This window comes from Sebastes fasciatus, chromosome 15, assembly GCF_043250625.1.
Source record: "Sebastes fasciatus isolate fSebFas1 chromosome 15, fSebFas1.pri, whole genome shotgun sequence".
NCBI classification, from domain to species: domain Eukaryota; kingdom Metazoa; phylum Chordata; class Actinopteri; order Perciformes; family Sebastidae; genus Sebastes; species Sebastes fasciatus.
The window spans coordinates 4,051,454-4,065,811 of NC_133809.1; the positions used below are offsets into that span (position 1 = coordinate 4,051,454).

At 35.6% G+C, this 14,358-nt stretch overlaps 2 protein-coding genes across 4 annotated transcripts; one reads left to right on the forward strand and one right to left on the reverse strand.

The window, feature by feature from the left end:
• The first annotated feature begins 3,174 nt into the window (after positions 1 to 3,174).
• Positions 3,175 to 9,582, forward strand: LOC141752048 (activator of 90 kDa heat shock protein ATPase homolog 1-like). Its single transcript, XM_074609811.1, has 9 exons — positions 3,175 to 3,438; positions 5,183 to 5,373; positions 5,716 to 5,798; positions 5,893 to 6,010; positions 6,829 to 6,914; positions 7,057 to 7,185; positions 7,515 to 7,616; positions 7,809 to 7,860; positions 8,594 to 9,582. Exons 1-9 carry the CDS (start codon positions 3,359 to 3,361, stop codon positions 8,764 to 8,766), a joined length of 1,014 nt encoding a protein of 337 aa, XP_074465912.1. The 5' UTR covers positions 3,175 to 3,358; the 3' UTR covers positions 8,767 to 9,582.
• A 10-nt stretch (positions 9,583 to 9,592) lies between these two features.
• Positions 9,593 to 14,002, reverse strand: LOC141752051 (dr1-associated corepressor). 3 transcript variants are annotated; one of them, XM_074609817.1, is made up of 6 exons: positions 13,827 to 14,002; positions 12,957 to 13,029; positions 11,522 to 11,615; positions 11,221 to 11,337; positions 10,740 to 10,839; positions 9,593 to 10,279 (listed from the first exon to the last, which is right to left on the reverse strand). In XM_074609817.1, exons 1-6 carry the CDS (start codon positions 13,866 to 13,868, stop codon positions 10,253 to 10,255), a joined length of 453 nt encoding a protein of 150 aa, XP_074465918.1. In that variant the 5' UTR covers positions 13,869 to 14,002; the 3' UTR covers positions 9,593 to 10,252. The 3 variants fall into 3 exon arrangements, with proteins under 3 accessions (XP_074465918.1, XP_074465917.1, XP_074465919.1); XM_074609816.1 differs by having other exon boundaries at positions 10,688 to 10,839; positions 13,827 to 14,001; XM_074609818.1 differs by lacking the exon at positions 10,740 to 10,839 and having other exon boundaries at positions 13,827 to 13,999.
• Positions 14,003 to 14,358: the final 356 nt, after the last annotated feature.

Here is a 14,358-nt window from a genome sequence, read left to right on the forward strand (position 1 = left end):
TTATGTTACTTTATACTTCTACTCCACTACATCTCTCACTAATATATTGTGCTTTTTTAACTTATCTGACGGCTCTTGTTACAAGTTAGAAGTTTCCTTTCTTTAGATTCATATTTTCATTAGAAAAAAACATGTTAATGTCATACAATACAATGAATTGTTAAAGATGAATCCAGTGATTTCAAACCTTTTGGGCTTGTGGCTCCTTACAATAAAGTGTAGTTGGGGTCCCTTGTCTATGAGCAACACGTTCTCATCCCAACTTGTCACATATGGCTGCTTTGTCACGCCCCTTAGCGTCACTTTATTTATGGCATTAAAACCACTATAGTTAGGTTTAGGAAAAAACTATCCGGTTGGGCTTATAACTACTATGGTTGTGTGTACAGTGTGTGGTGATACGTACCGAGGTAAGAGAGGTATAGGCTGTTTGAAACTGGAGAGAATGAAACAGCATAGTCCCTTCATTTGCCTGCTTACCGTCTAATATGTAAAGTCTGTGGAATGAATGTGTTTACTGTGAGTCATGTAAATGCTCTGGGCATGTCAGTAGGGATGCAACTGATTCATTATCGATCAATTGGTTTGACTATAAAACATCGTAAAACTGTGAAAAACGCTCATTGCAGTTTCCTAAAGCCCGAGTGTGTCTTGTTTCATCCAACCAACAGTCAAAAACTCAATGATATTCAGTATATAATAATAATCTACGTTTATACAAAACATAGAAAAGCAGCATACTTTTGTACTTTTAAACTTTTTTTTCTACTTTTAAGTAAATGTACTTTAACTTTTGAATGCAGGACTTTTAACTTTCACGCATAACAGAGTATTTTTACACTGAGGTATTAGTACTAGTAAAGGATCTGAATACTTCTTCCACCACTGTCAATGTTTCTCAAAGATTTCTTAGTCATTCTCTATGAAGCGGAACTATTCTTTAGAAAACAACTTCCGGGAGGGGGAACATAATTTCAATATCGTGCAATATTTCTTTTTGTATTTTACTTAACTTATTTTACTACATTTATCTGACTTTTATTGTTATTCTATTAGACACCGGTGTTAGTATTACTTCTTATACACTTTATATTTTACTCCTGTCTCTATTCGTATGCTGTTGTAATTTACTTTTCCATCTTATCTTATTATATCTTGTATATATATACTGGATATATATATATATATATATATATATATCCAGTATATATATATATATACTGTATGGATAAATATACTGTATATATATATGAATATGTATATATATATATGGATACATATACTGGATATATACTGGATACATATGGATATACATACATGTATATATATAATTTTTTTATTATTATTATTATTAATATATTATTCTGAAATGGGCTGTTCTGCAAAATGAGTACTTTAAGTATTTTGATGCTAATACTTACCGGTGTGTAATTTTACTTTTGTATGCAGGACTACTCATAACAGAGTATTTTTACACTGAGGTATTTGTACTAATAAAGGATCTGAATACTTCTTCCACCACTGTCAATATTTCTCAAAGATTCAATTCTTTCCAGGTCTTTCTTTATGAAGCGGAACTATTCTTTAGAAAACAACTTCCGGGAGGGGAACATTTCTTTTCTCCAAAGTTCCGTTTGCAGCAACGTTCTGTACCCGGCGGTTAATCTGAGGAGCACCACTAGAGGCAGCAGCAACAGCCAGAGAGGCTTCTAGAAACAACGTGTATATATAATAATAATAATAATTATTATAAATTTTACATTATTTCAATATGATGTGCAATATTTATTTAACTTATTTTACTACATTTATCTGACTTTTTATTGTTATTCTATTAGGCAGCGGTGTTTAATATTACTTCTTATACACTTTATATTTTACTCCTGTCTCTATTCTTATGTTGTTTTAATTTACTTTTCTATCTTATTATATCTTGTATATACATACAAGATATAATAAGATAGAAAAGTAAATTAAAACAACATAAGAATAGAGACCTAGAGATCTTGTATATATATATATATACATACAAGATATAATAAGATATAATAAGATGGAAAAGTAAATTAATATATATATAAAATATAATCAACAAAATAAAACAAGCATATTTGTCCACTCCCATGTTGATTAGAGTATTAAATACTTGACAAATCTTCCTCTACATTTTGAACAGATAAAAAATGTGCGAATCATTTGCGATTAATCATGATTATTCATGGACCATCATGCGATTAATCATGATTATATATATAAAAAAAATAAAATTCTCCCCACATTACCTAGCTGCAATATGCAAATGAATGCAGCAATAATTATAATACATTTATATATTATTCTGAAATGGGCTGTTCTGCAAAATGAGTACTTTAAATATTTGGATGATAATACTTCTCGGTATGTATTTTTACTTTTGAATGCAGGACTTGTAACTTTTACTCATAACATAGTATTTTTACACTGAGGTAACAGTATATACTACTACTAATAATAATAATAATACATTTATTTATATAGCATTTCTCAAAAAAGATGTTACAAAGTGCTTCACAAGACAATAAAAGCAGATAGAGTAAAACAAATATGGTAACTGCTAAAACAGAACATCACAGAACATAATCAATAATAATAAGAGTGGTAAAATGGTAGGACAAGTTGATAATACAAATATACAATATAATATAATATATATAATAAGATAAGATAAGATAAGATGAACCTTTATTAATCCCCGGAGGGAAATTCAGGTGTCAAAGCAGCAACATCAGCAAACAGAGTGAATCACAGGAGAGGTAAAGGTATACAAAAATTATAAAGACAATAATAGAGATATAAAATATACAGAGTGAATGGGTGAACATAGTGTGTACAGTCCGTCAATAAATAAATGTAGAATGTACAATAAATAAATAAATGTAATATGTACATATGTGCAGTCAGCAATAACGTGGTATATAGGATAATAATATTATATATAATATATTATTATAATATTATATATATATAATAATATAATAATATAATTTAATATAATAATATATAATATATAGTACTAGTAAAGGATCTGAATACTAAAGATTTAATTCTTTCCAGAGGTCTTTCTTTATGAAGCGGAACCATTCTTTGTTCCTACCTCGTTCTCCAAAGTTCCGTTTCCATCAGTGTTGTGTACCCGGCGGTTAATCTGAGGAGCACCGCTAGAGGCAGCAGCAGCAGCAGAGAGGTTTCTAGAAACAACGTGAGCAACGTGCAACGGGAGACTCTCACACTCACCGGACAGACACCGGCAAACCGACACACCGAGCTGCTCTCTCCTCACACCGCCACACAGTTCAACCCTTCCTCTGTCTGAGACATCATGGCTAAATGGGGAGAAGGAGACCCTCGCTGGATCGTAGAGGAGAGAGCCGACGCGACGAATGTCAACAACTGGCACTGGTGAGACTAACGACGAGCTAACATGCTAACTGAGGCTAACAGCACACAGCTCTATCTGTGTCAACCTACAGATGGCTTTTTATTGCTTTTTAGTCCTGTATTTGAATAAAGTAGTGTTATTGAGTTATTCATAGACACGTATGAGTGTAAAATGTTGAGTTTTATTAAAGTAAATAATCACATTTTAGAGGTTTAACCGAGCTAACCTTTTCAATTAGCCTGTAGCTACTGTAGCTTCTAATGTACAGTATGGAGGGTGTTAGCATCTACATCATGTGTCCGTTACAACACACGTGTGTCGGTGTAATACCATGTAATCATGTAGTTAGAAAGCTTCTGTTAATTACACTTGAGGTAGCCATATATAGAGACTTTAAAGTGTGTTTTATAGATTGATAGTTAATGGATAAAATACTTATAAATGCATCCAGATTCAGCAGTGGTTTCTGTCTGGTTGAGAACAAAGAAGTAGTAGTAAACAAAATAGAGTATAACACACAAGAGTAAAAGCTAAAAAACGTGAGGTAGCCATATTTACAATTAAAGTGTGTTTTATAGATTAATAGCTAATCAATAAAATACTTCTAAATGCATCCAGATTTAGCAGTTGTTTCTGTCTTGTTGTGAACAAAGTAGTAGTATATATATATATATATGGGGGGTTGTTAGGTAAGGCAAGGCAGCTTTATTTGTATAGCACAGTTCAGCAACAGGGCAATTCAAAGTGCTTTACATAAACATTCAAGAATATTGTGACAAAGTGCAAAAGAACATTAATACATAACTAAAACAGTTATAAAATCATTAAAGATTAGAAAATAAAAATAAAAGCTAGGTCCATTTCTTTGATTTTTTAGGATGTTAGGCATCTGTGTCATCATGAGTCTGTTACAACACACGTGAGTCGATGTAATAACACACTGTGTAGTGTAATCATTTAGTTAGAAAGCTTCTGTTGTGAGGTAGCCATAGTTACAATTAAATTGTGTTTTATAGATTAATAGCTCATTGATAAAATACTTATAAATGCATCCAGATTTTTGTTGTGAACAAAGAAGTAGTATAAAAGTGGTCATAAGTTTTGGGATTGCATCATATATCTTATATACTGAATACACACTGAGCTGTGTGCTGTTTCTATGGTTTTCTCCATGGTAACCTAACTGATCTCCATGGTAACATAAAGGGACTCTAGATGGGTTTTGTGTGATGATTAAATTCCTATAAAGTAAATTTACTCAGTGATCTCTCCTTTGTCCCCAAAATGCAGCTTTGGTGACTTCACACACAAATGCTAGCTGGATGTGGATGTGAAGGATGAAAGTTCAGACCCCTTAAGTCCATCTGCCACTCATAAATTGAATTTACCACATAGGAATTTAATGTCCCTTGGACTCAAAAACCGTCCCTTTGGGGTTTGGCCATACCCCTGTTTTAGACCGTTTGAGTTACTGTGTACATGTTACTCAAGTTTTCCACATTATATCATACAATGTTAGACTGTTGTATGAGTTGTTTCTGGCTTCCAGGCACCTGTTGGTTTATGTCAGCTCAGTATAAAAATTTAATTTAAGCTTGCTTGAGATGGGTAATCCTTCACATATGACATCATGTCTGCATGTATTATTGTCAGAACTATATTGTCATTGTGTTATAATGCAGTAACCTTTCAACACTTTCAGCTGTAAACCAACAAATGTTAAATAAACTTAACGTTCAGTGTTATTATTTGCTCACTTTGCAGGACCGAACGAGATGCAACAAACTGGTCGTCGGACAAACTAAAATTTCTGCTCGTCGGGCTGAGCGTGGAGAGCGAAGACGGGACTTGTGAGGTGACGGAAGTCAGCAAAGTGGAAGGAGAAGCCTCGATTAACAACCGCAAAGGGAAACTCATTTTCTTTTATGAATGGATCCTGAAAGCTACCTGGACCGGTGAGTAGAAGACTGAGGCTACTGTTGCTGGTGTTGTTTTGGGGGGGAATTTAGTTTGACTAAAACTGGTCAGTGGTGGCGACTGTGTTTGCTGCTATCACTGCTGGATGAATTCACAGGGAACTAACGTAACCTGCATACTGCGGTGCACGTTTCCTGTTAAGTCCACTTTATAATTTTGACAATCAAATGATTCTTAAAATAGAAAAGGACAGCTAGTAGAGGACAGTGACTCAACAGCTGATCAAAAATAAGTTTTCCTTTGTTGTTATCATAGAGAAGAAAGAGGAATGAAGAGGCTTTGAATCTCTGATGACATCTGGATTCTCTTTGTTTTACCAGGAGAGTCAAAAGCAGGAGTCAAATATACGGGAACTATTGATGTTCCAAACCTTTCCGACGAGAACGACATGGAGGATCTTGATGTAAGTTTCACTGAAGAACTTGTTTGTAATGTTTCTAACTGACAGTGTGGTGTAGGAATAGCGCTCTGATTCCCGTCCTCTGATCTTTGTCCAGGTTTCTGTAGCGTTGAATAAAGACGAACCTGAAACGCCACTGACCGACCTGATGAGGACGAAAGGAGCTGAGAAAATCCGTGAAGCTCTGGGAAGCTACGTCGGGTACTTAAAAACAGGTGAGTGAAACCGGACTTGATCTTAAAGGAACAATCAGGGATCATAAGTGAAACAAAAGGGTCCACACCTTTAATAGTCTTGATGAGTCATTTTTAAGATTTAGGGTTTACAAAGATACGCCTGTAAAGTATTTTTAATGGACAAGATAAGATAATCCTTTATTAGTCCCATAGCAGGGAAATTTGCATGATTACAGCAGCAAAGATGGATAGTGTAACCAACAAGAGACCTCCGTAAAGGTTTGATACATAAGCAAGTAAACAATAAAGATATAATAAGTAAGCAGTAAAAAACAAGATATTAAAAAATCATATTTATGTGGAAAATCTAACACCAGATTAAAAGCCTCTGTAATTAAAGAGTTTTAAGGTCCAGACACACCGACCTGACATCAGTGAACTAGCGGCGACGCCGCCGACTGTTGCATCGCCTCACGTCTCCTTTGTCTTGGCCAAAAAGTTGCACTTGAACACACCGCAAAGACTACAGCCGACAGCCAGTTACCACGTACGTTCTGCGCCTGTGTGAGACGAAATAACTCTCCACACCAGAAGGCGGTATTCGTCAATCAAAAAGGGAAACAGGAAGCCGTTGTTACGTACATGAAACAAAGCGGCATTTCCCGACCATTTTCACACCACTTGGCCTCATTCCAGACGCTCGCCGACGGCCCCAAACTATCTGACGGCCGACCGTCGGCTTTGTATGTCAAGACCTTCAGAATTAAATTCTTTAGTACTGTTATTAAAATACTTTTAATGCAGTGAAGATGAAGAAAAATATGTTTTTAAGCTCATTTGTTTTATTTTTATTGCAGAGTTCACACAGGGGATGATCCTGCCTACAGCCAACGGTGTGACCAAGACCTCATCGCAGTCCAAAGCCAAGCTGGATAAAACTCGGGTTCGTCATTTACTAAAGACCTCCAGCCATCAGACAAAACTCTGCATTATTTACTGTTACAGAATCATCAGTTGTGTTTTCCTCGCGGCAGTGCAGCAGTGATCTTCCCTCACCAGACTCTTGTTCTTGTTGTGTGGAACAGATTTCCTCCTCAGGCGGCACAGCTGCTCCGATCAACACCGGCGTCAAGATCCCCACCTGTAAATTCAGCATCAGGGAAAAGTTCCTCACCTCGCCGGCTGATCTCTACAGGGTGTTCCTCAACCAGGATGTGAGCTGATTCACCTCTTTGTCCTCTGAATCTGACCCGTGTTCACTTTATTATTTAATAATTAACCAACAAATAAAAATGTAAAGGTTACAAGCCCTCAACAAAGATTTGATTTGACTTCATCTGATCAATATCTGATTAAATTAGGGGGCGTTTGTGGCCACAAGGTCGGCTCCTTCTGTCTGTCAAAGTGTCCTTGAGTGAGACACTGAACCCCAAGTTGCTCCCCGGGTGCTGCTCCGAAATGTTTAAGATGGGTTAAATGCAGAGGTCAAATATCATGTATGTACCTGTACGTATGTGACGATTTGTCTTTGGTCAATCTGCAGATGGTCCAGGCGTTCACACATGCTCCAGCGATGGTGGACGGAGAGAAGGGCGGAAAGTTTCGTCTGCTAGAAGGAAATGTTTTTGGTGAATTCACAGATCTGGTAAGACTTGACGTTCAACCTTTAGGTTACATTCGCATCTCTGAATAATAAGGAATATATTCATGAGTATATCAGCAATGTAGAGTTAAAGATGTTTTTATTTCTGTACTTTTGTATTTTGTTTTCCTCTACCTCATTACCTTCAAATGAAATAGATAAATACTCTCTAACATTGAATCTTCTCTCCACCAGGTCCCTGATGGGAAAATAGTGATGAAGTGGAGGTATAACAACTGGCCCTCCGGTATGTTGATTTATATATAAATATGTTTGAAGTTGATCTATTGAATCACATTAAGCTGCACTTTTTGTTTATATAAATAACATTTGTGGAAACAATTTATTTAGTGAAAAATGTCAAACATTTGCTGGTTACCTCTCAAATATGAACATTTTCTTGCTTGCTTTCCTTCATTTATACCGTAGAGTTCAGTAGAGTAGAGTACAGCACACGTTCCTCACAATAGATGAGTCGTTTTAACCATAACTTCCAGTGCCTCTTCAATGTCATAATTTTGAACAAATTGCAAAAACATTTCCCAGATGTCATAAAACGCCGACGCTTTCTTCCGAACTGTATATGTGAGTTTCTCAAGAGCCAAACTCGATGTTAACTTTTTCAACCGGTGGCTAAGAGAGGGGCAACCAACATTTTTCCAACACAGAGCAATCAAGCGTCTGGCTTGTAGTAGACATAAGTCAACCAGTTTTCTTTCTCTATTAGAGAGCAATAATCTGGATAAATGCTTGATATACATAGTTTAGGACTTACAGGTATTGGAGATATACTGTATATGGTATCACAGAAGTCCAAAATCATTGAACCTCCTCACATTCCCACATACAATGTTGGGGCTTATTTTACATTTGCTGTATAAACTGTACCTTGTCTATTTACTAATAAAGTTTATAGTATAACTTTCGGTGCAGCTTCAGACTCTCTGATGCTGATGTGTGATTGTGTTTCTCCTCCACAGAGCACTACGCGACCATCACCATGACGTTCTATGACCGGAGCAGCGAGACGGAGCTGAAGGTGGACTGTCGAGGCGTCCCGGAGGATGAGGAGGAGCGCACGAAAGAGGGCTGGAAGAGATACTACTTTGAAGCTATTAAACAGACATTTGGTTACGGAGCTCGACTCTACTGAAGACGGTTCGCTGTAGTTCACGGTTTTCTTCTTCTTATCCGTTTTGACATTTTTAAAAATAACTTCTTGTCCTTCGATCTCTCTCTGGCACAAGATGTAAACTCATAGCACGAGTTAACAGAAGAGACAATGAGGCGAGGCCATTCTGTCACCCGTCTGTGTAAATGTTTTAATTTTTCAACGTATTTAAATCTTAGATTTCTCCCCCGTCAGTATTTGGGTCAGTTGTTCAAAGAAGCGTACATGAACTGTGCCTTTGGGACTCTGGATTGAATAAAACAAAGATGGATCTACTGAACCGATAATGCAAATTGGCCTCCACTTCTATAAATATGTAATTAATGCAAGAGTTAAAATAAATGTTTGGTTTTCTTTTATTTGAAAAAAAAAAATAATGTTTTGAAGATGATTTTTTTTACTTATTTTACTCTTTTCATGTGTAACTGTGGTGAAGATGCATGTTTCATTTCAAACTGCCACATGGAGATCTGAACTTTACTCGTCTGTCTCTCAGAGCTAAACAGTTTGTTAACTTCCCGTTGTTTCATTGAGACGTGATGCTCGTTATGAGCTCCGTCGGATCAGATCGGACCATCAGCAGGAACCCAGATGTTTATTATCAGTGTTGGAAACAAGTTTCCTTATGCAGCTAGCTAGCGTAGCAACTCCAGAGAGACGTTTTGCTATATTTGGCTTTAAAAAAATGTCAATTTCCAGTTAAAAAAAAAGTTTTCAGAAAAAACAAAATGCATCTATTTATTCATTATTTCACCTCACGATGTAAAAAGAGTAGTTTCTTGGAATAAACCAATCCCTCAATGCTCTTGATTTGTTTTTATTTAACTTCACATTAAATCACAGAAGTTGAATTTATTTATTTACAATTTGATTACATTTCATATGCAAAGGTCTTTAAAACATTAATTTACAAGTGCTTTAAAAAGTAAACGCTCAAAACAGAAACCGTCGAGGCCACTATTCAGCAAAATAAGCACTTAGTTTAGTTTTAAAGGCTGGTGCATAAAATGGTATGAAAAACTGGTATTATTACCATTGAAATTGTAACATAATTTGACCAGAACATAACATCATATTTTCAATTTAAATAAAACAAAATTTTAAAGCAAACTGCCTGAACAACAAAAACATAATTTAAAAGTCTGATGGGACATAATTTAAGCTCATTATATTTTAGTGTTAAGTTCAGCTACAAACAGAAAGGGATCAGGCTTCACAACAAAACGCCATAAATCTTTTTCTTTCTTTTTTCAAAGTAAAACAAAAACCCAAACTGTACATAAGCAGCCAAAGGTCTAAAATGTTACATAACTTAAATGTTTTTTTCCCCCAAAACAAAAACAAAACTTTTTCTTTTCATAGTTAATAACATAAAATAAATTTTAAATAAAGATAAACGTTTAAATAAGACATGATGAAATGATGTTCTGCTGCTGTGAGTTCACAGCTCTTTCCTCTGGTTGTTCACTCATAAACAGATGTAGAGCTCCGACTCCTGCAAGAAACACAGCAAACGAGTCACTTCAAACTCTTCTGAGGTTAATAAACTCAGAATAACTTGTCGTCTCCTCTTTCATCAGCTTAGACAAAGAATAAACCCTTTTAATTTGCATAACAACATGAGACAAACTTCACATCTTTTACCCCAGTTTAGGTGAGAATCTAAGAACAGTAAAGCTGCGCTCAGTGTTTTCTGGAGTGTAATGAGCATTACAGCCTCATGAGGCCGCTGTTGTAACTTACAGCCTTTTAGTCTTTTTGGTTGCGAGTTCAATCACCAACACAATCTATGCTGCTAAAGTGCCACTGAGCACCCTTTTCATACATAACCTCTTCTACTGATGGGTGCTAAAAATATATATAATGTTCCTGTTGTATCTATGTGGGAGGATAGAAACTTAACTTTTGGTTTAGTTTGCATGTCAGAGGATGAATGTGAGGCGTAGAATACGTACACCGGAGCTGGAGTCGTTGTCCAGCGAGTCGAGGCTCCGTCGTGGCGCCTTTTCTACAACTTCAGACGTTTTTTTAACAGAAATTTCATGCCGTTTGGTCCTGGAAAGAATATCATGTAAAATATATATATAAATAAGAGCTAAAGCGATTAGTTAATTAACCGAATGGTCAATCAACAGAAAATTAATTGTTAGCTTTTTACTTCTTGCGATTACATTCACACTTCAAAAATCATAAAAGTGGTGTTAATTCTGGAGATTATGTTGCTGAACAAAACGTGTAAGAATAATTAATGTAATTCTTTTGATCTCATCTGAACAATATTTAATTGTTACTCTACTTTAATGCTTCTAAAAGTGCTAATAAACTACTCTTCTCTGAACTATCACAGGACATCAGGTCACACTTTTCATCACCCAAATACTGTGTGATGATGTTTAAACTTTTTAAACAGCTGATAAGAGATGTTTGGGTCTCTACCTGTACAGCGGCCACATGCTCATCCCTCTGTTGTCCTTCTGGCCGGGCGTAGACGTCGCCCGCTCCGCCAGGTCTTTGAGGAAGTGGAAGAGCTTCTCCGACTCGATGCACTGCTTCCTACACAGAAAATACTGTATACTATTAGTTTGGCACACAGGCAGTGAATGCATCACAGCTGGATGAGTCCTGATTTCTTCTTCACTACAGATTCACTGGAAAAATATCCAGTTAGCACGATTTAAAGGTTTAAAGAAGAAGAATGCATTTCCTTTTTTGAGTCAACAATGACCTTCTTACTCACATGTGAGCGAGGGACACGACGGCGCTGAACTTAGACTGAGTTATCAGACAGATTTTGGTCAGCAGAGACTTCAGGAACATTTCCAGCGCTCGGGCTGATCTCTGCAGTTCAGGACTTTACACACATCAACAACATCATCATCTGCATGTCTGCTTAGAGACGACACAAATTAAAATATAGTCACTGTCATCGTTCATCTATATTTGACGGTTCCCTCCAGGATTACAGCAGAGAACAGGTTGCATCTCCTGCAGGGATGTTTTTTGGTACATTTTATTGAATTATTTACTGTTACAGCAGTTGTTGTTTTTTTTGTTCATTATGTTTATGTTTTGTGTCCTATGATGGTCTCAATGCATTTTCAAGGCGTTTCGACCATGATAATAATATGCAGTAATAGTGAGGAGACACAATGCATACTTTGAGGTTTTTGGAAGGAATAAAAATGGTTAAATATCGGACTGGATATTAGATTTTTTTGCCGGTAACATATCTGAGTTTATGTACCTTAAACACTAAAATAGCTAAAACTTTCTCAAATGTTTAAACATCCTTGTAAAAACTTTGGTCAAGAAAAATACAGTTTAAAATTACTTTTTTACTTAAGTAAAAGTAGCAATACCACAGTGTAAAAATACTCAAGTTAAAGTGAGTGAATTAAAAATGTTACTTAAGTAACAGGTACAAAAGTATTGGTATAAAAATATAATTAAAGTACCAAAAGTAAAAGTACTCGGAACTATGCAGAACAGCCCATTTCAGAATATTAAATATTATGTTATTGGATTATATTTATTAATGCATTAATGTGTTCATCACTTTAATGTTGCAGCTGGTAAAGTTGGAGCTATTTTAACTACTTTAATACGGCCAAGTAGCTTAATATATAATAATAAATCATAATTTATTACTGTAGTTGATTTAGATTTTGTATTAATAATCTTAATCTGTAGAAAGTAACTAGTAACCATAGCTGTCAAATAAATGCAGTAGAGTAAAAGTCCAATATTTCCCTCTGAAATGCAGTGAAGTAAAAGTATAAAGTAGCATAAGGGTAACGTACAAGTACCTAAAAACTGCACTTAAATACCAGCACCTGAGTAAATGTACTTAGTTAAATTCCACCACTGGTATTGAAAAGGTATTGCTGCATGTTATGTGGTATCTAGGTTAGAATTTGATTAAGGCTGCTGGAGGAACTACAACTCCCAGCATGCTTAGGACCCCTTAAGGAGGAGTTGGAGGAAAACAGAAGGACTGCTGCTGCAAAACAGATAAATAACCAGATAAAAGTTGAATTAAAAGCAGCAACACCTCCAGAGCTCTGAGCAGTAACTTCTGTACGCATCAGACCTGCATTACAATATATACTATATAATACAATATACATACATACAAAGTTATTTCTGCACATCTGCAGGTTTAAAAGGGATACAGATGATCACAGGAACCGCCATGGCAATCCTCCCCACATCTGCATCCTTCTGCATGATCTTTTTGATGCGATTCTGGGAGCAAAAAACAAAGATTTCACCACTTTCAGACTTTAAAACCAGAGAAATTACATACAGTAAGTTAAACTGCTGCATTCAAATGCTCCTCGTAAACCTCTGTTTCCTAGATCTGAAGTCATCAAAGCAGCATGTAAAGCATTCAGAGCTTCTATATGATAGTTTTAATGGCTGCTGTTTTATTAAATGGTTAATTTGTCATATGCATTCATTCATTTAGTGGATTGTCACACCCATTTTGTCAAAGAAGATTTAAAATACCAGAGAAGAACAGAAATAAAACAGAAAGTACAGGAACACAGACTAATATGCAGCAATTTCTGTTACAGATAACAGTTATTTACAATCAAAAGTCTCATAATTCATACATGAATCTGCTTATAATGATCTGATCTGTGTGTTTTCATTCATCACTTCTTTCTCTGTCTTTAACTTCTTTATTTTGTGCAACGTTTTTGTGTTTTTACAAGTTTAATTTGCCATTTGAGTCGTCCAAACAAGACCAGAACCGAATATATCTCATATATCTAGTGTTTTATCATCTGAATGTTGGTATGTACATCTTCACATTTACCATACATTGTTAAACAATCTTCTGTGTTGTAAAATATCCCGATTTTAACCTGAATATCATATATAATACAGTTGACAGATAGTGTTTACGATGGGAAGCCAGATTTCCGACAGCCCCTGAAAGCAGCAGGTGCTACATGACCGTTAGCCGTTAATCGTTAGTTTGTCTCTATTTTTACCGTTTAACGGTTTTAATCCGGTAAAATGAAGTTCCTACTCACCGGAGGGAACCGTACGTTATATCTTCTCTTCTGTCCGGGCATTTTAGTCGCTTTAATCCACTCGGTTCGGTCACATTGTTCATGTTTTTACCGCAAACCGCCGCTGAGTCCATTTGTTTACCTTCAGCAGGAACTCACCTGAAAAACTGATGGAGACACACCTGAGAGGTCAAAGGTCAGAGGTCAACCCGTGACCCCAATAATGACGTCATGACCCCTGCAGTTTAGTTAATAAAAAATAATTATTTTTATTTGCATTCAGTACCAACTTTCAACTTTTTTAATTTGAACTACTTTATACACTACTTTAAAAAAATAAGCAATAATTTTAAAAGGATAAATAATGAAAAATAGTTTTAAAAAAAACTCAAAGGAAAGTTTTGAGGAATGTAATTTCTTTCTTAAACTAAAAATGTAACTTGATAATTTGGGAAAATATTTAGTAAACTTGCAAGAACCATTCAGCTGCTTCCAGTCAAGATTTTTATTCTTTATGTTTCCAAGAAAAAACAGAATGAACGGCTTTGTTATA

Bases quoted from the DNA above. Each gene is read 5' to 3' on its own strand.
- LOC141752051 (XM_074609816.1), bottom strand. From the start codon at position 13,868: ATGCCCGGACAGAAGAGAAGATATAACGTACGGTTCCCTCCG. The intron at 13,030-13,826 runs GTGAGTAGGAAC...TTTTGCTCCCAG, and splicing joins ATAACGTACGGTTCCCTCCG to AATCGCATCAAAAAGATCAT. The intron at 11,338-11,521 runs GTGAGTAAGAAG...TTTTCTGTGTAG, and splicing joins GTCGTGTCCCTCGCTCACAT to GAAGCAGTGCATCGAGTCGG.
- LOC141752048 (XM_074609811.1), top strand. From the start codon at position 3,359: ATGGCTAAATGGGGAGAAGGAGACCCTCGCTGGATCGTAGAGGAGAGA. The intron at 5,374-5,715 runs GTGAGTAGAAGA...TTGTTTTACCAG, and splicing joins CCTGAAAGCTACCTGGACCG to GAGAGTCAAAAGCAGGAGTC. The intron at 7,617-7,808 runs GTAAGACTTGAC...TCTCTCCACCAG, and splicing joins TTGGTGAATTCACAGATCTG to GTCCCTGATGGGAAAATAGT.